Below are 22,432 nucleotides of genomic sequence, written 5' to 3' on the forward strand. Positions count from 1 at the left end.
TCAATGAGAGGAAAACATTGATTGGCCACCTCCTGCACGCCCCCCTACTGGGGATCGAGCCCACAACTTGGGCATGTGCCCTGACTGGAAATCAAACTAGCGACCTCTTGGTGCATAGGATGATTTTCGATCCACTGAGCCACATTGGCCAGGCCAAAGCATTTTTTAAAAAGAAATTTGAATCTAAACTTTTATATCTAACTGAACTCTCATTGAAATGTGAGAGTGAAATAAGGATATTTTCTGGCATAAAAGGCCTCAGAAGGCATATTATACACAGACAATTTGTAAACACTCTTGAAGAAAGTATTCCATCAGAATGATAAGAGTTACTGGAGAGTAAGCAACTCAGTAAGATCTGTTGTCTAAATAAGCAATGTCCCAAGGGGGAAAATAAGTATAATGATCGAGTATCAAATTCTGGAATATAACAAACAAACTGAGGGAATGATGGAGGCTGGGGAACCAGAAGTAAAAGCATGGTAAGTGTTTGGTGTCTTTCTCAAAGGAGATATAGCTATTGATGAAGTATAGAAATTGATGGAGAAAAACAAATCTAAGCATGGATCTTAATAAGTTAGGAATAATCACGAGAAGAAAAATAGAACACGAATTTCACAGCTGACATAAGTAACTTAGAACCATTCAACAGAAAATAGAGAAAAATGAAGACATTCAAAAATAAAGAACAGAAGTTAAGATGGCAGAAATAAATGTTAATGATTAATTAACACATAAGTTATTATGAAAAATGCTAACAGATGAAACTCACCAATAAAATGACTGATGTTTTCATATAGAAAAATAAAGAAGACCCAGCAATATTATGTCTACAGAAAAAGTAGTACAAGTAAATATATCAGATGTCTATTTTTATTTTTATTAAAGTATTATGAACATATATTACATTAATTTCAGGTGTATAACATAGTGACTCAACATTTATATGCCTTATAAAGTGAACACCAAGGTAAGTCTAGTAACCATCTCTCACTGTACAAAATTGTTATGATGTTATTGACTATATTCCCTATGCTGTGTACTACATCCCCATGATTTATTTCTTTTATAATTGGAAGTTTGTACCTCTTAATCCCCTTCACCTTTTCATCCATCCCCCACTCCTTGGCAACCATCAGTTTGTCCTCTTCTCTGTATCTGTGAGTCTGATTTTTATTTTTAGAGTCTACATAAAAATGAAGTCATATGGTGTTTATCTTTCTCTGTCTGACTTATTTTACTTAGCATAATACATTGTAGATATATCAGTGGTAAGATTTCATTTTTTATGGGCCAGTAATATTCCATTGTATATATGCATATACCCATCTTCTTTATCCAGTCATCTATCAGTAGACACCTAGGTTGCTTCCATATCTTGGCTATTGCATGTAAGTAATGAACATTGGGATGCATATATCTTTTTGAATTAGTGTCTCCATTTTCTTTGGATAGATACCCAGAAGTGGAATTGTTAGGTCACATGGCAACTCTATTTTTAATTTTTTGAAGAATCTCCATACTGTTTTCCATAGTGGCTGCATCAATCTGCATTCTCACCAACAGGGCATGAGGGTTCCCTTTTCTCCACATCCTTACTAGTACTTCTTTATTTATTGATGATAGCCATCTTGGCAGGTGTGAGGTAATACCTCATTGTGGTTTTAATTTGCATTTCTCTGATAATTTTTAAAAGGGGAAATTTTAAAAAGTTTTTTAAGGGAAAAAATGAAGTCAGAAAAGCATAGATAAATTTGGTTTTATTTTACATTTAGCAGAAACTGTCCTCTGTGGAAATTGATTTCAAAGAAGCGGCTGGATCCTCTAGTTAGCATTACTCGGGGAAGTTAGAGATATTGTCACATAAAATTCAGTTGTTATTTTTCTTCTTTTAAAAAATTTGATTTTAGAGAGAGAGAAAGGGGGGGAGAGAGAGAAGGAGAGAGAGAAAGAGAGAGAGAGAGAGAGAGAGAGAGAGAGAGAGAGAGAGAGAGAGATAGAGATGTTGGTTGCCTTCTGTATGTGCCCTGATTGACGATTGAACTGGCAACCTAGGTATTTGCCCAACCTAGGTATGTGCCACAACCTTCTGGTGTGTGGGCTGACACTACAACCAACTGAGCTACATCAGCCATGGTCAGTTTTTTTTTTTCATGTTCTGTGTTTGTTTTTCTTTTCATTTATATCTTTTAAATTTCACTAAATGGGATCGTATTCCATTTATTTATTTTTAATGATTGTAGTCTTTTTAAAAATGTATTTTTCACTTGCTTCTCCCACTGTCAACTAACCTTCAGGTAACCTATGTTAGCAAGTGAATGCAGTTGTTAATATAGTTTATGAACATTCACATCTGTAAGTGTGTATATATGTATTCACCTACGCTAGCATATATCTATTTTTATATAGGGATGTGTTCATTATTATAGGAGCTATTTTTAGGCATAAAATAGGATTATAATCCTATAGTTTCTTGCCACTTGCTATCTCCTTCCATGCTAGTTTGTGGAACTCCATCCATGTCAACTTGAATTCATTCTTTTAAATTCCATTGTGGTTGTATCATGATTTAGTCTCCCACCTGCCTATTGCAAGGGATTGTGTTTATTTCTGTCTTTGTTATGATGAACAATACTGCAATATAAAAAGTAGGGCACATTACTACTGACTTGACAGAAGCAATGCTGCTGTAAGTATTATAGTACACATATCCTTATATGTGAGGACTCTTATTTCTGTGGGACAGATCTATAGGCATAGGACAGTGGCTTGAAAGATACATTTAAAAAATATATTTATTTTAAGTAGGTGTTAAAGCCACATGATTCCAAATTTTAAAGTTCTAAAAGGATTGTGTTTTTGATCTGCAGTTAAATGTTCTACCCCTGAGTTGTACCCCCTAACCTTAAGATTGTATTTTTTATTTTCATAGATTTTTGCTAGATTGCTTACCAAGATTTTTACTATTTACATTTCCATAAGTAGTGTATAATATTGCCATATCTCCTTAATTCCTCCCAAAAATAACTCAAGTTTATCACCTACAGTTGACAGATATTATATTAGTTTCAGATGTATGACAGTGACTAGACATTTATATACCTTATGAGGTGATCACCCTGATAAGTCTAGTTCCCATCTGATATCATACATTGTTATAACAAGTTATATTCCCATAAATTTTTATCACCCTTTGATATTGCCATTTTGATGGCAAGAATTTAATTTTTATTCCTTACTACAAGTATGTTTGAGCATTGATTTCTATGTTTATTTCAATTGGACACTTCTCTGAGTTGCTTACTCATGTCCTTAGCTCATGTTATCTCTTGGGTTGTTTATCTTTTTCTTACCCATCTATAAAAGAGCTTTGTATGCATACTTGTCTGTCATCTGCATTGCATTTTATCCTCAAATTTATAATTTTTCTATTCAGTTGTTTATGGTAACTAAACATTTTAGACATCTAAAATTTTATATAACCACTATGTCCTTTTTTAAAAAATCGCTTTTGGGTTTCTTGTGTTGGTTAAAAAAGTTTTCCCTATTCTTAAAGATTATAGGTAATGTATAGAGTTTCTTCTAAGACTTTTTATCATTTTATTTTTTTCATCCAAGTCTTTAATTTTTCTGGATTTCTTTTTGTACATATGTAACAAATGGCTATACCTTCAGTTTTAAAAATATGGATAGCCAATTCTGTCAGTATCATTTATTAAATATTTTATCATTTTCCAGTGAATTGAAACAATACTTTGATCATATATTAAAGTCTATTGCATGTGTGGATCTATTCCTAGATTCTCTGTGTAGTCTGTTGATCTATTTGTCTATTTCCATATTGTTACCCTATCAATCTATATTAGCATTACAGAATGCTCTGATATCAGGCAAGACAAGTTCCCTTTACTGTCCTCCTTTCCCCCCACCCCCCAAGTTTATTGCCTTTTTAGGGACTATTTATTTAGATCACATAAACTTCACTATCTTTTAAAATCAATTCTCAAGAGCTGAAAACAAAATGAAAAGCCCCATTGAGATTCTAACTGGCATTGCATTATATTTATACTGATTTTGGAGGATATTATTATGTTGAGTGATCCAATCCAAGGTCATGTTACACTATTCTACATAACACCATTTACCTACATTTGTCATAAAGCATAGTATCCTGTGTGAAAATTGTGTGCATACCCATTTCCCTACTTGTTGGGCCTAGCACAGTTGTTTGATCAATATTGGGCACATACTAAAATGAAACATAACTTTATTTCCTAATTATCATGTACAAGCTAAACTGTATAATATTAAGAAGGGCCATGCCTCAATTTAATGCTGTTTGCCTGAGAAACACATTAGGCAATGGAATACACTATAGCATTTTATGGTTTACTTTGTGGATTGGAACCCTGCCAATGTTATTTACCACAGATTAAATATTGATTCAGCAAAATGGGATAACACATTCAAAATTCTCTCTGCCTGTGTTTTTCTCTGATTTTTTGCCTTACTCATCTATACCAACCCTTTTAAAAAAATAGAAACAAAATATGACTAGCGGGGCCTCCAAGATGGGAATTAATTAACTCAGGTGGAAAGAAAGCTACTAAAATGATCTAATTTTATTTACAGCCTTTGGGGGCACTATTCAAGCTTTACTAAAATGTAGAGGAATGGCTCACAAACATTACTGAACCTTAAGTGCCTTCAGAATTTTAAGCAGCTGTGTTGGATACACAGTTTGAAGAGTCCTGTTCAGATCTAGTCTCAATTACGCAAATTCTGATCCAAAATATCTGCTGTACCACAGAAGATCAAGATAGCAGAAAATGAAAGCACCAGACAGCATTTTAAAGAAACAAGTAAAAAAAAAAAAATCAAGAAAAGGATTCAATATCCAGGACACTATGATAAAACAGCCTTCTAAGGGAAAGGGACAAGAAGCATCAATCCTAAAATTTTAGGTTTTAGGAGCATGATCACCTAAGAGTGATTCGTCTTCCCTTAGTTTATGGGAGCCAATATATTGTTTCTGGAGCTGAGACAATATTCTCTTTGCCAGCTTCACATGCAGAACAAGAGCAGAATATATAACAGACCTCTGCAGTGCAGAGGGAGAGATTTGAGTCCTGTCAAATAGAGCAGCATACATCTCTATTCTGAGCATTTCAGCAATTTAACTTCCACACCATACATCACCTCTTCAGTTGTTGGGTACTGAGATGCGAAACTCTACAAGGACCTCATAAATCTAGACAGGAGACAAGACGCGCACATGGGAGGAAATTAGAGGACCAGGCGATGTAGATACCTAGAACACAATTGTAAAGTGCGTGGCGCAAACCTAGCACATGGAACATAGAGGAGGGAGAGGGAGCAGGGGGATTAGGAGCCTGGGGAGACTGTCATGGCAAAGAGACTTGGGGGTAATCAAGATGGATGGAAGTGAAAAAAGTGGGATTTTATTTAAAAAATAAAGGACACCCCCCAAAAAAAAGATTTTGTTGCTTGTATGAACATTAGTTCCTCTAAATGGTAAAATGAGGTAGATAGTGGTCTTTAGAAAAAAATGGAGAAGAAAGGGGTGCTAGAAGCAGCAATGGCCTGAGCATCACAAGACCAGGTTCCAGGAAGAGCGGTACTACTGCTGAGCTCAGTGACAGGCGTGTCACTGCTCCGGCTGCATTTGTCCTGGGTGGACCAGGACCCCAATCTCACATGGTGTTGTGTTGCTGTCTGTTGTGTGTGTGGGGTGTCACACAGCAGCTAGTTACTAGTATACATTGTAAAGTTATTTAAAATAATCGATTTAGTTGTCCTGACTAATAACTCTTAATTTATTCTCATATACTAGTACTCTTGTAATGGGGGAGAGAAATGGTCCATTAGAGTGGGTGTGCTTGGAAGTAACCACAGGAGTGTGCTCTCACCATCATTTAGGTATGTGGCAGTGGGGAAAATAAAGCTGAGAACTATTGGCTAGAAAATGATTACCAAGACTTTGTAGCGTCGACAGTTTGTGGTTCTAGTCCAGAATTAAAAAAAAAAAATTCCAATGTAATTGCACACTTACTTTTCCTTAAAATCTTTAGATTCTGTTCTGAGGATGTGAGGGTAAAATTCAGTCATAAATGTTGTGTGGCCTAATTGATGTTTTGTTCTTAGAGGCAGTCTGTAAGAAGACTGCAATCTAAAACTTAGTTGGAAAGCAAATTGATTCATTTTTCTGAACACATTTTCCTTAGATACAAATTTCCCTCCCTGCCTAATGTCCTCCAACTCCCTCCCAAATCTGTTTCTGCTCTTGTATTATAAACTTGGTATAGAGCTCCTGATTGCCCAAATCAGAAGTCATTTACTACAACCAGAAGTCTACAAAGAGCTGTTAATGGCATTGTTTTAATTTCTCTCAAGTACCCAACCCAACTAATAGTGTCTTAGTCAAAACTATCCTGGATTATTGTAGGGATTTTCCTGGCTCTAGGTTCTTCTTAATCTGCTTCATCAGAAGTCCTGAATTAATTTTAATAAAATGCAAATCTTAATATGTAATTCCTTTGCTTAAAACTTTCCAATGGCCAACCACTGCCTTCCGGATAAAGGGCTCAGATTAAGGGCATTTTCTCTATATTCATTGTGGCTGGCTGAAGAACAACCCCAAAGACTGCCAGGTCCTAATCCATAGAATCTTCGAATGTCACCTTATATGAGAAAGGGCCTTTGCAGAGGAGATAAATTAATTGTTATAGAATACTTATACGAGAAACATTGGATTATACACAGAAGAGAGCGCTAATTGACAGGAGCAGGGGGACGCTGAGTCCGAGAAAGGGTGCTATGTTGCTAGCTTTGAAGGTGAAGGAAGAGGTCACAAGATAAGGGATACAGGTGGCCACTAGTAGCTGAAAAAGACAAGGAAATGGATTCTCCCCGAGAGCCCCCCAAGGGAGTGTGGTTTGTCCCACCTCCAGGCTGATGAAATCCATTTTGGACTTCTGGCCTCCAGAGCTATAAGAAAACAAATTTGTGTCGTTTTAAGCCACCACGTTTGTGGTAGTTTGTTAGAGCGGCAAAAGGACACTAATATGCTCTTATAAGCACCCTTTATCTCTACACAGTTTAATGTAATTGTATTTTTACTAAACCGTTAATCTTCTTGAGGGCAGGAATTATGCCTTTTTCTTGTTTGTATCTTCTGAGCCTAGTATACTGTCCTTAAAAGATTTATTAAATAAGCTAAAAAATTTATCAATATGATTCACTAGGGGATGCTTCCAGAAAATTCTTGTTCTCTTTTCTCTCTATTAACATTCTTTGGTTTTGAGGTCAAAGCCCTTTAACTGGATCTGTGGAGGATTTTTTAATTTTTTATTTTCTGGCTAAAGATCGTAGAGTCCTGCCCTAACTGGTTTGGCTCAGTGGATAGAGCGTCGGCCTGCAGACTAAAGGGTCCCAGGTTCGATTCCGGTCAAGGGCATGTACCTGGGTTGCGGGCACATCCCCAGTAGGGGGCGTGCAGGAGGCAGCTGATCGATGTCTCTCTCTCATCGATGTTTCTAACTTTCTATCCCTCTCTCTTCCTCTCTGTAAAAACTCAATAAAATATATTTAAAAAAAAAAAAAAAAGATCGTAGAGTCCTCTTTAACTACCACAGTGTCCCTCCCTCCCCCCCCCCCCCCCCCCCAAATCAGGCACTGTGTTCCATGGCTCTGCCTTCCAGAATTGTCTCCTTTCTCTCTTCTCTGCCCCTACCTAATATTGGCATTCCTAATCTCTCACAGTGGCCTTTCAATTGGTCTCCCTATCACCACATGCTTTAATCCATCCTTCATCATGCTCTCAGACTGCTTTTCTAAAGCACAAATATAGTATGTTATTCCTCCAAGCACTCCCCAAACTCTCCTTAGCTTCTCATGGGCAACAACATCTGTGCAGACCCCTCAGCATGGAGTCCAAGCCACGACTGATGGGTCCCTTTGAGGCTCACATTTTTTTTCTGTTTACCCCCTAAGCAGCCGCAGCCCCACCCCTCCCAGAGCCAGTTCATACTCTGTCAGGCCCTCCCACCCCTCTTTGCCTTGGTTTCTCCTCTTCCTTCAGCCAGGATTGTCCAGCTCCTTCCACGCCTGGAAGGCTCAGCTCCAAAGTCGCCTGTCTGCTGCTGGCCCACTCTCACCCCAGCAGAATTCCTCATTCCTCTCTCGTCTGTGGGCGAGACTCTCCTGCCGCTAGTTGTCAGCTTTCACTGGCCTCAGATCACAGCTGGTGGTTGACACGCCAGGCTCCCTCACTGGGCTGCTGGTTCCCAAGAACAAGGACTGAATAGTGCTCCTATTTGCCTGGAGTTGTGCTTTGCTCATAGCAGGGGCTCCGTAAATATTTACTGAGTGAATCAATCTGCCCTACAGCAAGGTCCCTCTTAGTCTGTCACATCAAAATTCCATTTGTGTTTGATATCGGAAGGTCGGTTTTATTATAATTGAAGGTTATAATAAAAGGTAAGAACTCACACAAGAGCTTAAATCATGAAAAATCTAGGTTTCTGGCATAGCCTCAAAATATATGCAAATAGGATTATATCCAAGAATAAGAATAAACCTGAGAATAGCAACAAATAATAAAAGGGAATCAATAGTTTTGAATCATATTACTATTTCGTCTTTGATTGTTGCCAATACACCTTCCTAATCTAAGAGTGCTGAACGAGATAATTAGTGCTGTTTTTGTCATGGAACTTGCTGGAAGGCCATTCCAGAATCTCTTTCTCAAAATTACACAAGCTTAGAATGGCATGCATTTAAACCTCATTTTAAATAGATTCCAGTGTAAGAAAACAATTATTGTGTTCTAATGAAATATATCACATGAATTAAAATATTTTTGCTAATGTACACTTTCTATTTCTCTACATAATAAAACAAATTTTTGCAAAATGTTTCGTATCAGTGTAACACTTTACTTTTTCTCTTTTTTTCTTTTTTAAATTTCTTTATTGATTAAGGTATTACATATGTGTCCTTATTCCCCCATTACCCCCCACCTCCCATTCATGCCCTCACCCCCTGTTGTCTGTGTCCATTGATTAGGCTTATATGCATGCATATAAGTCCTTTGGTTGATCTCTCCCCCCTTACCCCCACCATCCCCTACCTTCCCTGAGGTTTGACGTTCTGATTGATGTTTCTCTGTCTCTGGATCTATTTTTGTTCATCAGTTTATGTTGTTCATTATATTCCACAAATGAGTGAGATCATGTGATATTTATGTTTCTCTGCCTGGCTTATTTCACTTAGCATAATGCTCTCCATCTCCATCCATGTTGTTGTAAATGGTAAGAATTCCTTCTCATTTATAGCAGTGTAGTATTCCATTGTGTAGATGTGCCACAGTTTTTTAATCCACTCATCTGCTGATGGGCACTTAGGCTGTTTCCAAATCTTAGCTATGGTGAATTGTGCTGCTATGAACATAGGGGTGCACATATCCTTTCTGATTCGTGTTTCTAGTTTCTTGGGATATATTCCTAGAAGTGGGATCACTGGGTCATTTTTAGTTTTTTGAGGAAACTCCATACTGTTCTCCACAGTGGCTGCACCAGTCTGCATTCCCACCAGCAGTGCATGAGGGTTCCTTTTTCTCCACATCCTTGCCAGCACTTGTCATTTGTTGATTTGTTAATAGCCATTCTGACAGGTGTGAGATGGTACCGCATTGTTATTTTGATTTGCATCTCTCTGATGATTAGTGACTTTGAGCAGGTTTTCATATGTCTCTTGGCCTTCCTTCTGTCTTTCGAAAAGTGTCTGTTTAGATCAGTTGCCCATTTTTTGATTGGGTTGTTTATCTTCTTTTTGTTAAGCTGCATGAGTGCCCTGTAAATGTTGGAGATTAAACACTTATCGTTGATATCATTGGCAAATATCTTCTCCCATGAAGTGGGCTTTCTTGTTGTTTTATTGATGGTCTCCTTTGCTGTGCAAAAGCTTTTTATTTTGATGTAATCCCATTTGTTTATTTTCTCTTTAGTTTCCATTGCCCTAGGCGCAATATCAGTGAAGAAATTGCTTTGGCATATGTCAGATATTTTTCTGGCTGTGGATTCCTCTAGTATTTTTATGGTTTCTCATCATATGTTTAAGTCCTTGATCTATTTTGAGTTTATTTTTGTGTATGGTTTAAGTTGGTGGTCTAGTTTCATTTTTTTGCATGTAACTGTCCAATTTTCCCAACACCATTTATTGAAGAGACTGTCTTGACTTCATTGTATGTTCATGCCTCCTTTGTCAAATATTAATTGAGCATAGTGATTTGGGTTGATTTCTGGGTTCTCTATTCTATTCCATTGATCTATATGTCTGTTCTTGTGCCAGTACCAGGCAGTTTTGAGAACAGTGGCTTTGTAATACAGCTTGAAATCTGGTATTGAGATCCCACCTACTTTGTTCTTCTTTCTCAGGATGGCTGTGGCTATTCGGGGTCTTTTTTTATTCCAGATGAATTTTTGAAGAGTTCTTTCTAGGTCTGTGAAATATGCCGTTGGTATTTTAATGGGGAGTGCATTGAATCTATAGATTGCTTTGGGTAGTATAGACATTTTAATGATGTTGATTCTCCCAATCCATGAACATGGTATGTTCTTCCATCTGTTTACGTCTTCCTCTATCTCTTTTTTCAGCGTCGTGTAGTTTTCCGCGTATAGATCTTTTACCTCCTTAGTTAATTTTATTCCTAGGTATCTTAATTTTTTTGGTGCGATGGTAAATGGGATTGCTTTTTTAGTCTCTCTTTACTTTTTCTCTAAATTTATTTCATATTCTAGGGGACTATCAAGAGAAATAATAGGGGAAGCTAGAGGGGTAGAAGGCAGTGCCTTTGGTGTTTATTAAATTAGATGATATGTAATTAAGTGGGAACTCTAACCTTGCATTTCCCACCCCCATTCCATTTGGTGAGGGTGGTGAGTGGGGTCAATGAGGAATGGTGATGGGAAGTGTATAGCATGACTTCTTTATAGACCCAGGATCTGCCTCTCTTTGGTCTTACTCCCCCACGTTTTACTAATAACAAATTAAGCTAAATAACAAAAACTAATATGAAAGGAGAAGTGCTTTGAATGGTGATTGTGCATTCTGGAGCTTGATTTTAGTTAAAATTATATTTTAATTTAATTTAATTTTTAGAAATGATTGTTGACTTATTTTTACAATTTTTAATTTTTTTTGAGTGGCCAATGTATGGGCATGGTTGTGCCATGTAAATTGATCCCCCCTTCATTTGCCTAGCCATCAATTTCTTTTCCCCAGAAGCAATCACTTTTACTACTTTCCTGTATTATGCATTAGTCTATGCATTTATAAGCAAAAGGCCATTTTTATCATGTCCATCTTTAAAAAATCTTTTTTTTACACAAAGAGCAATATTATTTATATATTTTAATCTTAAACCTTGCTTTGTTCAACTCTGTGTGTATGTGTGTAATCCTGGAGAGTTTTTCATATGAGTACATAAAACAGCTGTATAATTCTTGCTATTCCTATTTTACTGTATAATTGTAATTTACATAACTAGTCCTTTGTTGATGGAAACTTGGGAAGCCCCTAATCTTTTGTTGTAAAGAGTGCTGTGAAGAGTATCTTTGTACATGTGTTTTTTTTCTAGATATGTGACTATAGCAATAGGATGCATTTCTAAAAGTAGAATTACTGTATTACTCAGAAGGATGTGTATTTTTTAATTTTGTAGACATTGCCGAATACCCTTTCACAGAAGTTGTACCCATTCCCACTCTCAAAGGAATGTTTATTGCTTGTTTTCTCATATCCTTCCAATTTTAGCCCCTTTCTGTCTTTAACACATAGAACTGTGGTACATAATAAATTCATAAGAATATCAATAGGTTCAAATTAGATGGTCAGGAAAAGTGTTTCTCTTTAAAGTGTATTTTGAACATAGGTAGAGAAAAATGTACTTGAAGAAAATTAAGAGATTGTTTCCTTGATCTAAAGAAATGTTCCAAAGTAGCATCCATATAGAGTACCTGCATACATATATCGGGTACTCAATAAATCCTTGGTGAATGACTCCCGTGGCGCTATTGAGTTTTGCTAAATTCTCAGTGCTACAGTAGGGTCACCTAACTTGAAGTCTCAAGAGTGTCAACAAGAACATAGATTTAAGTGGTATTCATTTCATTATATGCAGCTTTTAAAAAATGTATGTTTATTGGTTATTTGGCTAATCACTTGCAGTTTGTATAGGAAAAATAAACACAGAATGCATACTAGTAAAGCCAAGTTTGTTCCCTACAGTGAAATTGTAAAACAAAGTTTAGAAAACATTTAAAAGAAGGAAACACAACACTAGTCCTCTGATACCAGCATTTTGCCGTTTTATTTCCTAGTCTTTTCTTCCATGTTAGTATGTGAATGCGTATATCTCATACACATATCTGTCACATGTACATACAGAATAATTATATTTTCTTATAGAATTGTAGTCACAGTGAAAAAGTTATAGCCAGAATTAGATTCAATATTATATGCTTTTAATTGTTTTTAAAATGATCTTATCCATATCTAAATTTTCACCAAATGAATTTATATTAATTTATTTAACAATTGTCAGTTCAACATTTGGGTTGTTTTCAGTCTTTTATTATTATAAATGATACAATGGTCAGTAGCATCTTTTTCTCTTTCCTTATAATGTATTTTCAAAATGGGATGCTTGGACCAAAGGTTATTTTTAGGCTTAAGGTTCTGCTTTGACTGTCTTCTCTTTTCACTGTCCATGTGTACCCATCTGATCTGTCCCCAAAGCTTCAACTTCTCTCTATGTGTTAGGGGCCCTCAAGCCTATGTGATAAGACTAGAACTTTTTCAATCCTTCAGGTCTACATCCAGTTACCTATTGTACATCTTCCCCTAGAATCCCTCCACCACTCCACATCTACTGCTCAAAGTAGATGCATATTTTGCCATCAAATCCTCACCTCTCACAAATGCCAAATCATGGTAGATGATGCCTCTATCCATTTGTTACTCTAGCCAGAATAGAGTCATCCTAGACTCCTCCCTTTTCCCTCTGAAATTCATTGTCTACCTCTCACTGGGATGTAAGTGAATGCTGCTGCTTCCACACTCTACATCCTTGCCACGCCCTCCCGGCTTATGGTCCTGCTGTAGTTTACTGACCCGTCCTTCGGCTGACACTCCTGCTCAAGTGACAGAGATCAGTCATTTACTTCTGGCTTTAAAAGCTCCTAATTATCCCTCCCTTTAAAGGTTTCTAATTATCCAGTGTTAGTCAAACTTTTCCTTCAGAATACTCCTGACAGACAAGGTCAACATAGACAGTAAGTTCATAAGTTCTTCAAAATCTTTGTTTCACTTTAAAAATTCATGTGGATCGTCCAGTCCACTCAATTATGTATCTGTGTTTGTTCTCACATCAAATAATCCTCTTTCTGAAATCTTCAAGTGAAACTGACATGCCCCCAAGGTATGCTATGACTCTGTGACTTTCTTTGTGACATAACTCCATATACCTCAGGTCAGTTTGACAGGCACAGCTTCTAGCATAAAATCTGTAGAGGTCAGCACAGCACTGAATCTCAGCATGACCATCATGAACCCTGGCTCATCGCTCACCAGTCCTTCCCGTTGTCCATCCTTCCAGCCACGCAGGGCCGCCTGCCAGACTCACAACACCCCCTTTTGTTTCGTGCTGCATATTTTCCTCAAGGACATACTCATCTCCCCACCTGGATGCTTTCTTCACACTGAATCCTCTGTTTACCTTCTGCCTCCCAGTTTAGTCTAACTGATGACAGATATATTTTTAATACTTAAATATGCTATTATTTCTTCTATGAATACTTTTCTGACTTTATCAAATAGAACTGGTCCCTTCTTTCTTTATATCTCCACTGCATCATATGCATATTAATGTATATCTACATAGGTCTACCAGATATACTTCTACATAGAATCTATAACATTTTGTTTCATTTTTTTCTTTCTCTTCTTTTCCCCTTCACTCCTTTCTCCTTTTTCTTTCTTCTCTTCATCTACTCCAAACCCAATGATTTAAACCTGATGAGGACAGGAAATCTGTTAGATTTGCCTCTGCTTCCCAAGTGCCTAGTGCAGTGTGGCAAATAGAATGCATGCAGTACAGTTTTTGTTTTTTTCTTAATGAATGCATGGAGGAATGAATGGTGTTTTTCATGTCTCTGGTCAAATTGCTTTCTAATGCCCTCAGAAATACATGCTCTCCCAGTTTTACCATTGCTTCCAGCTTAGGTTATCACATTAAACCTTTTGAGGAATAATTTAATAGATGAACTGTTATCTTGTTTTATTTTAATATCATTTTTGATTACTAGGAGGATGCCTATTTTATCATGTTGATTTATTTTAATGAATTGTCATTGTTTTTTTAATTTTTCTTTTAACCTCTAGAGTCTTGGAGTTTTTCTTCACATTTTGTATGGACTCTTAAAAATTACTTTTATTATGTAATGTTTGATTCGGAAGTATTTATATGGAAATGATAGTACAACTTTCAGTGCTATATTTTTGGCAAATATTTTTTCTTGCATAGTTACTTATCTTTATTTTGGTTTCTTTAAAAAACACTTAATTCTTTATTTAATAAAGATATATTTACATTTGGAATTTATTGCAATATATGTAATGGTTGTCTAAAAAGACTTTCAATGAAAGTGTTGGCTACAAAGCGGTCCGCCTCTGTGGGAAGATATTAAACTTTGGCTGGGAGAAAAAGTTCCCTGGACAATTTGTAATCATGCACCTGACATCACATGCAAATTCAAACTATCTGCATGGCATGACGTGGCCCCAGATAAGAAATAGTAACTGGGGAATTTTCCTCTCCTTTCTTCTCCCCCCATATTCCCAATTTTTTCTCTTTCCCTTATTTGTGTTTCATCATTTTGGTTAAACAGCCCAAGTCTTAATATTCTTTTGATACCAAACTGCTCCTTTGCAGACATGAGTTGTTTAAGAGAGGAATGACTGTTCACGGTAAGTTGATCCCTAAGGGTCACACTCATGGCTATAAACAGGGGCATCGGAGTTAGACTTGGCTTCCCATTCTGGCTCAAGTTTTGTGTAATTTGGAGCATGCTTCCTAATTTCTCTGAATCTTAGTTGCTTCATCATTTACATAGGGATAATAATAGCATCAACCTATGAGAAATTCATCTTGAGCGCTTAGCACTTGCTTGGCGCCTAGTGAATCCTTAATAAATGCTACCCACGGATCACCACCACTAGCAAGCAAACCTCATGATATCTAAATCTCTAGACTCTGTGCCATTTACTCTCCTTATAAAAAGCACAACTGAGCATAATAATTTAACTCATTGATTCTCTAATTTTAAAATTTCTCTCTCAACCTCTGCAGAAGATTTTAGATAAGTATATATCTTTTTACACTAAGTTGGTTATAAAGCAAATAGGATAAGCCAACAGATTTTCCCTTTATATTCTCTAGATTTCCAAATAATTCCATGGGCATTAGATAAGGACTCATTAAATCTTCCAGGACTTTCTGATACAATTTACAGTACCTTGAATTATAGAAGGTGCTTATACATGTGTTTTGATTTAAATTGGATTAATATATAATGTGTTAGAATTACCTTTAACAGAAGTGCCAGGGACTTTAAGGGTCCAGTTTGACCATCTAGTTGATATCGAATCCCATCTCTATGCCATTTTCAGCCCAAAGTTATCCAACTCTGTAAATCTCAGTGATGTAAATTCACTGTCTTATAAGTCAGTGCATTCCTGTTGTGAGCTCCATGCCTCTGGAAATTTGATGAGGATGAGTTCTCTTCCTGAGCTCACCTGGAGGCCAGTCTCAGCACTTCCTCACATCCCCAATTAGCAGGTCCAATTACATAAAACGTTAGTCAGTGAAGCAGATTGTACTGAATGTTACCAATGGTGGTAGTTATGCAATACTGAAGGGGATTTATATACTCCACAGCAACATTTTTTTTTTTATTGTTCAGAGTATTATGGATGTCTTCTCTTATTTTTCCCCATTGCCCCCCTCCATCCAGCTCCTGCCCCACCCCAGGCCTTCACCTCATTATTATCTGCGTACTCATTAGACACCTTTGAGTTCCAAAGTTCCTTTCTAGATGTTTTAGCAATATTACCTCTCTCTCTTTTTTTTGTACCCCCTCTCCTTGTCCTGAATTTAGTCTCTGAAATTCCTATATTTTTATAGCAATTCAGCTTAGGTTCTCAGCTAGAATAGCTCTCTCAAAACCAAAGCCCTTCAGTGGGAGGAACTCATCTTCTTAGAAAGATGGCCAGTGATCATCTATTCTTTCGTGGGTGTTGGCTCAAAACAACCAGTATGTAATATTTTCCCTTTTTATCTCTGGTGATCTATCAAAATATTTGCCCAACCAAACAGCCCCCTCCTTTTTTTTTTGATAGAGTGAGGGGGTTTTAGCAGGAGAAGGGCATTTGTGGAGAGAGACATAGTAATTGGGCTGCAAAAAATATGGTTTTCTCCATTTTATACCTAATTTACAATATTAGGTCATTGATTGTTCTACAAAGAGTAGTTATATTTCATTAAGTGCCTAACTAGCTCCTAAATGGAAATTAAAAATTTTAGAACATCTTTATTAAGCTATAATTCACATACCATAAAGTTTGCCTTTTGAAGTGTACAAGTCAATGGATTTTAGCATATTCTCAATCATCAAAACTATCTATAATTCCAAAATACAAGGATGAGCAAAATTAAAAACACAGTTTATTCTTGTATTATTTATTTATTTACTTATTATTAACCTACTTTTGCCCCTGTATTTTTTAAATATATTTTATTGATTTTAGAGAGGAAGTGAGAGGGAGAGAGAGATAGAAACATCAATGATGAGAGAGAATCACTGATCGGCCGCCTCCTGCACGCCCCCCACTGGGGATCGAGCCCACAACCCTGGCATGTGCCCCTGGCTGGAATTGAACCTGGGACCCCTCAATCTGCAGGCCGACACTCTATCCATTGAGCCAAACCAGCTAGGGCCCACTTCTGTATTTTTACCATCCCCCAAAGAAACCCCATACCCATTGGCAGCCAATCGTCATTTCCCCCTCTTCCTAGCCCTTGGTAACCATTAATCTACTACTCTCTATCTTTATGAATTTGCCTATTTTGGACATTTTGTATAAATGGAATCATATAATATTTGTTATGTTTCAAGGTTCATCCATGTATCAGTACTTATTATTTTTTATGGCCAAGTAATATTCCATTGTATGGACATACCATATTTTGTTTATTCATCAGTTGATAAGTATTTGGGTTGTTTCCACTTTTGGGCTGGTATAAACAATGCTTTTGTAAACGTTTGTGTGCAAGTTATTGTGTGGACAGATGTTTTTATTTCTCTTGGGTATATACCTGGGAGTGGAATTGCTAGGCCATATGGTAACTCTGTATTTAAATTTTTAAGGAACTATAAAACAGTTTTCCAAGTAAGTGATTGCATCATTTTATATTCCCACCAACAAGTGGGAGTGTTCCATTTCTTCCACACCCTCACCAACACTTGTATTGTCTTTCTTTTTTATTATAGCCATCTTAGTAAGTGTGAAGTGGTACCTTGATGTGAATTTCCCTGATGGCTAATGATGTTGAGCATCTTTTTGTATTTACTCCCATTTGTATATCTTCTTTGGAGAAATGTCTGTTCAAATCATTTGTACATTTAAAATTGGGTTATATGTCTTCTTTTATTCTTGAGTTGTGAGAGCTCTTTTAATATTTTGAATAAATACAAGATCCTTATCAGATGTCTGATTTTCAAACACGTTCGTTCATTCTGTAGATTGTCCTAATAGTAATTTATATTTAGGCAACACTTGATTTATTTAGGGATTAAAGCTTAAGTATGGATATCATCCAAGCCTTTTACTTATCTCCTGGATTTATTTGGACTTGGAAAAAGCAGTGCTCACAATTATTTAAAAAGCGTGCATAAAAAGATGGGAGAAAAACCCCACAGTGCCTAGTAGAGGGCATGTGCTCAATTAACTTGGCAAATGAATGTACAAAATTGATATATGTATTCTTGGTTCCCACCACTATTCTGACTTGCTGAGTCCCTCTGCTGGATTTGCAGTGCAATGATATTCATGTCGTGACCTGAAGGCCCCCAGGGGAGCTATGACGTATTGGAAAGATGTACTGGTTTCCATGTGTACGCTGTCTACTCTACCGAAATGCACTAAAGCTAGCACTTCTCTTGGGATGGAGTTTTCATGGCAAAAAAGCAGTTTTGTGTTCTACTCTTGATGTCTGAGACTCACTGACTCTAAAGAAAGAAGCAGTTGTTTTTGGCAGTTCAGTGTTGAAGCTATAGTGTTTTCAATGGGTCTGGGTATTTTTATCATTTACACTATGCTTATTCGGAGGGATTTCATTTATTTTAATGCCATTGACCCAGCAAATAGCTGTGGGGAGATGAGTCTGACGCGGTGAGGAAGGAAGGCCACATCTGCTTGCCTGTCAAATCAGCTGAATCTACTTGGCAGATGTTTGGAAGGAGAGAGAGTCCCAGAAAGGCTGCCTGCATTCCCACATCACTTACAATGGTCTATCAAGGTCATTTTGCAACTGACATTTGCCATAATCCTTTGTCAACATCTTGACTGTTGATTTATAGAAAGAATCAGAATGATTCAAAAATGGGAAGAAACAAAGGAATTCTAGTTGGGATGGCAGTTGAAACTAAGAAATCAAAGAAGGCATTATACGTATGAAGGAAACAAGCTGGGGAAGGAAAGAAGAACCAAGGGAAGCAAGAAAGTTATTTGTAACTGGATATAAACAGGAGCCTAACCTTCCGCAGGCAGAGCTGGCTGGCCGGCTAGGGTTACTCAGCTCAGTTACCCATTCAGGGCCCTCACCCAGATGGCTGTGGGCATCGTGTGGATAACACGTGGATGTGGGAAGCTGCCAACTAGTGAAACAGAACATATACCTAATGAGCATGCACAATGGTCCCATCAGAGAAGGGGAACATAGAATTTTAAAAAATTAGCGGTCTTAGGGAGTTAATGTGAACAAGTTTTGATCATCTTGACAGATGATGGCAGGATCCTTGTTACTCTCAGTGAAAGGACGAAAACATTGAACCAGATTTATACCACAAACCATACTTCCTGTTTTCGTTTCTGAATGACAAAGACTGCATTCCTCAGTTTTCTGCTGTTACATCTGTTTTTTAAATTTTCAGTTTTCAGGATTGGGTTGACAGATTTAAATCCTTGATGTTTACATATTTTTAAACCCTTTTATTTTGTTTTGCAAATTATGTACATTAATATGTACATTATAGCTACAATGTATATATTAGGTTTTCACATACAGAAAAACATCAGTCTTACATTAGAGTCCTAACAGTCTCACCACTTCTGAGTGGAAAAGCTGTGGGAACCTTTGGATCTGAATCTCAATTAGTTCCCAACTTACCACACCATTTCACTTTCCAGTTACGATTGGCATCCACTCCACGGCAGTGAAACCTTGAGTTCCTTGACCTTGTTTTTCTCCAAAAGCGATCCTAGAATGTAATTAAGAACATAGTTGCAGAAAAAAATACTTACAAGGTTACTTGTATTTTAGTAGCACAACAGTGAATGAATCACAGCATTAGGGGAGAGTTCCTCCTGGAACAGAATAAATTCAGGGAGTGGAAGGAGGACTGGATACTCAAGTTTTTGCTCCAATATCTGCCACAACCCTGCTGTCTCTTACCTTTGCTTGGCCTCATTTCTTTACAGGCAAATGGAATAAGCTGGACTAAACTAGTGATTTTTTCACAATTTATTTAAAAGGAGAAATCTATTTACATGAAATCTTTTTGCTGTTGTTATTGTTAATCTTCACCCAATGATATTTTTCCATTGATTTTTACAGAGAGTGGAAGGGAGAGGGAGAAACACAGAGAGAGAAACATCAATGTGAGAGAGACACATCAATTGCTTGCCTCCCACCCTGACCGGGGCCAGGGATCAAGCTTGAAACTGAGGTACATGCCCTTGACCTGAATGGAACTAGGACCCATCAGTCCAAGGGCTGACGCTCTACCCACTGAGTCAAACTGGCTAGGGATATTTACATGAAATCTTATGCCAAGTTAAACATACAAACAAAATCAAAAGGTTGTTGCTATGATGGGGGAGGGAGTGAGGTCTCTTTTGCAGCTCGGGATCACTAAGCTGGCTACCCACAAGCTTCCTTCCTGTTTTGTGACAGTTTTCTATGAATTACGCTGTCTTATTTGATTGGATAGGCAAAATGACTTACATTGGTCCAGCTGAAATGGTATCCATCAACATTAAACACAGGCATGATATAAAAATACAGGTGATTCATCATTTTTCTCATGGTTGGGTCACTCCTATATGTTAGAAGAGCCTAAAGACAAAGGTGACAGTTTTCTTATAAATTGATTCCAAATACATATTTAGAAAAAAAGAAAAAAGAAAATCCTTTCTCTCCATGGGACATACAAAATACGTTGGGTTAAAAGTAACAAGGTAATATGAACTATACTCTTGGACATTACATATTCTTTATTGAGACTTTTGTATTATGAATAACATTTTAGCAAAGGTGGCAAAACAGATTAATTGGACAGCCTCTTGCAGTGTCTCAGATCTGGCTAAATTTTAGATTGATTGAGAAAGCAATAGTTTTGTATAATCAGTTCTTTTTAAGATTCCATTCTATTGTGGACAAACTAATTACCTAATATCTTTGATATCTTTACATGATACACCATATACAAGCTAGTTTTATATGTCACTTAATTTGTATGTCTAACTGGAACCATATTCAAGTCTTAGAACTTACTGCATGGACACTCAGTTTTCTCCTGATTTTTTCTATAAAAAGTTCAATGAACAATACAATATCTCTCTTATCTTGATCTTGTAATTGGGTTTTACTTACATTGTGTCTGACGCCAAGTCTGAAGATTCTGCACTATAGATCTGGCCTCAAGTAGAAAAGCATTGAATGTGTTAAGACATTTTGAAATACCATTCCTTTTTGAAAAAAGTTCTTCCTGATGCATGTTTGTTGATGTGTAAAGTATCTTAGAGAAACACATAGGAAATTTGTAACAATGGCTGCCTTTGGGCAGCAGGACTGGGTGACAATGTATTGGAAGGAGAAATACCTTTATGGTCATTCCCATTTGGATTGCAATTCAAAATAAAATAATTCTTAAATTATTTATATATTTTATTGGAAAATTTAATACTTAAAATTTCAATCTGCTTTTATACTTATTTAAGTAGGATTTTGAACCCATCATAAGCAGCATTCTGTATTTACATGGTGAGAATTCTATTCATAGAGAGCAATCCAATAATGCAATTTATTATTAGAAACTATCACTATATTAGAAATAATAATGAAAATAGAGATACATTCAAGAACATAAGAAAAGTTACTAAATACAATTTTATTAAATATAATTTAAATATCTATGGGATCAACACAAGTTGATACATGTTACTATAATTTTCTCCTGTTCTCCTTTAATTAAGATTCAATAATAATTTATTGGCCAAATTGCTTTAGTAGAACTTCCATATATGCTTGAATTTCAATTACCTGTAATGTTTTGATCTAGAGGGATACCTCTGGTATATGATCAATTGTACATACTCTAGAATTTTGTTTTCCTCGAATATATGGAGGTTTCCCCAATGTTTGGAGGAAGTGACCTGTTACTGTTGGCAGTGACAGAGCGATATGGTTAACTACATTCCTCCCTTAAAGTGGTTTTCCCTGCCCTTCTAGCTAGAGAGGAAGACAGAAGAGATGGACTGAAAGGGAGCTCAGACAAGGCAGGAAAGAAGGCAGTAGAAAAAATTGTGGTAATTTATCCTATTAGCCTTGGGAACCTTGGCTCATTTATCCCAGCCCAAACTGGGGAAGTCTCACCTTTTCCAAACATTGATTATGGGGCATGTTAGCACCTACCCACCAGACTATGCTGGAGATTGGCATGAGAACGTTCTCTTATCTTGCCTTCTCCTTCTTCACTGCAAGTGACCACCATACTTTTGTATTTAAAATAATATTGTTAACTTCCTTTTAAAAATTACTATATATTTTAAGTACATAGAAAAAGTAAATAGAATATAATAACTGTGTGCCCACCAACCACATCTTGTCATATTTATCAAATCTTTTAAGACATTGTGAATAAAAATCTTCCTTTTATCACTTCCTGATTCCATTTTCTTCCTCTGCCAAGGTAATCACTGTCCTAAATTTGACATTATCATCCCATGCATAATTTTGTTTTGCTACATATATAGATTCATGAACAGTATATATGTGAATGCTTTGACATTT

General features: G+C 36.7%; 1 protein-coding gene across 1 annotated transcript in view; it reads right to left on the bottom strand.

Moving 5' to 3' along the window:
* Positions 1-22,432, bottom strand: part of CPA6 (carboxypeptidase A6) — a 210,819-nt gene that overhangs the window by 12,760 nt on the left and 175,627 nt on the right. The window contains exons 7-8 of the mRNA XM_080646561.1: positions 20,366-20,476; positions 19,529-19,619 (exon numbers count right to left, since the gene is read on the bottom strand). Coding sequence (XP_080502687.1) covers positions 19,529-19,619; positions 20,366-20,476 — 202 coding nt within the window. The remainder of the gene's footprint in view (positions 1-19,528; positions 19,620-20,365; positions 20,477-22,432) is intronic.

Source organism: Plecotus auritus, assembly GCF_963455305.1.
Source record: "Plecotus auritus genome assembly, chromosome: 11".
In the NCBI taxonomy this organism is placed as follows: Eukaryota; Metazoa; Chordata; class Mammalia; order Chiroptera; family Vespertilionidae; genus Plecotus; species Plecotus auritus.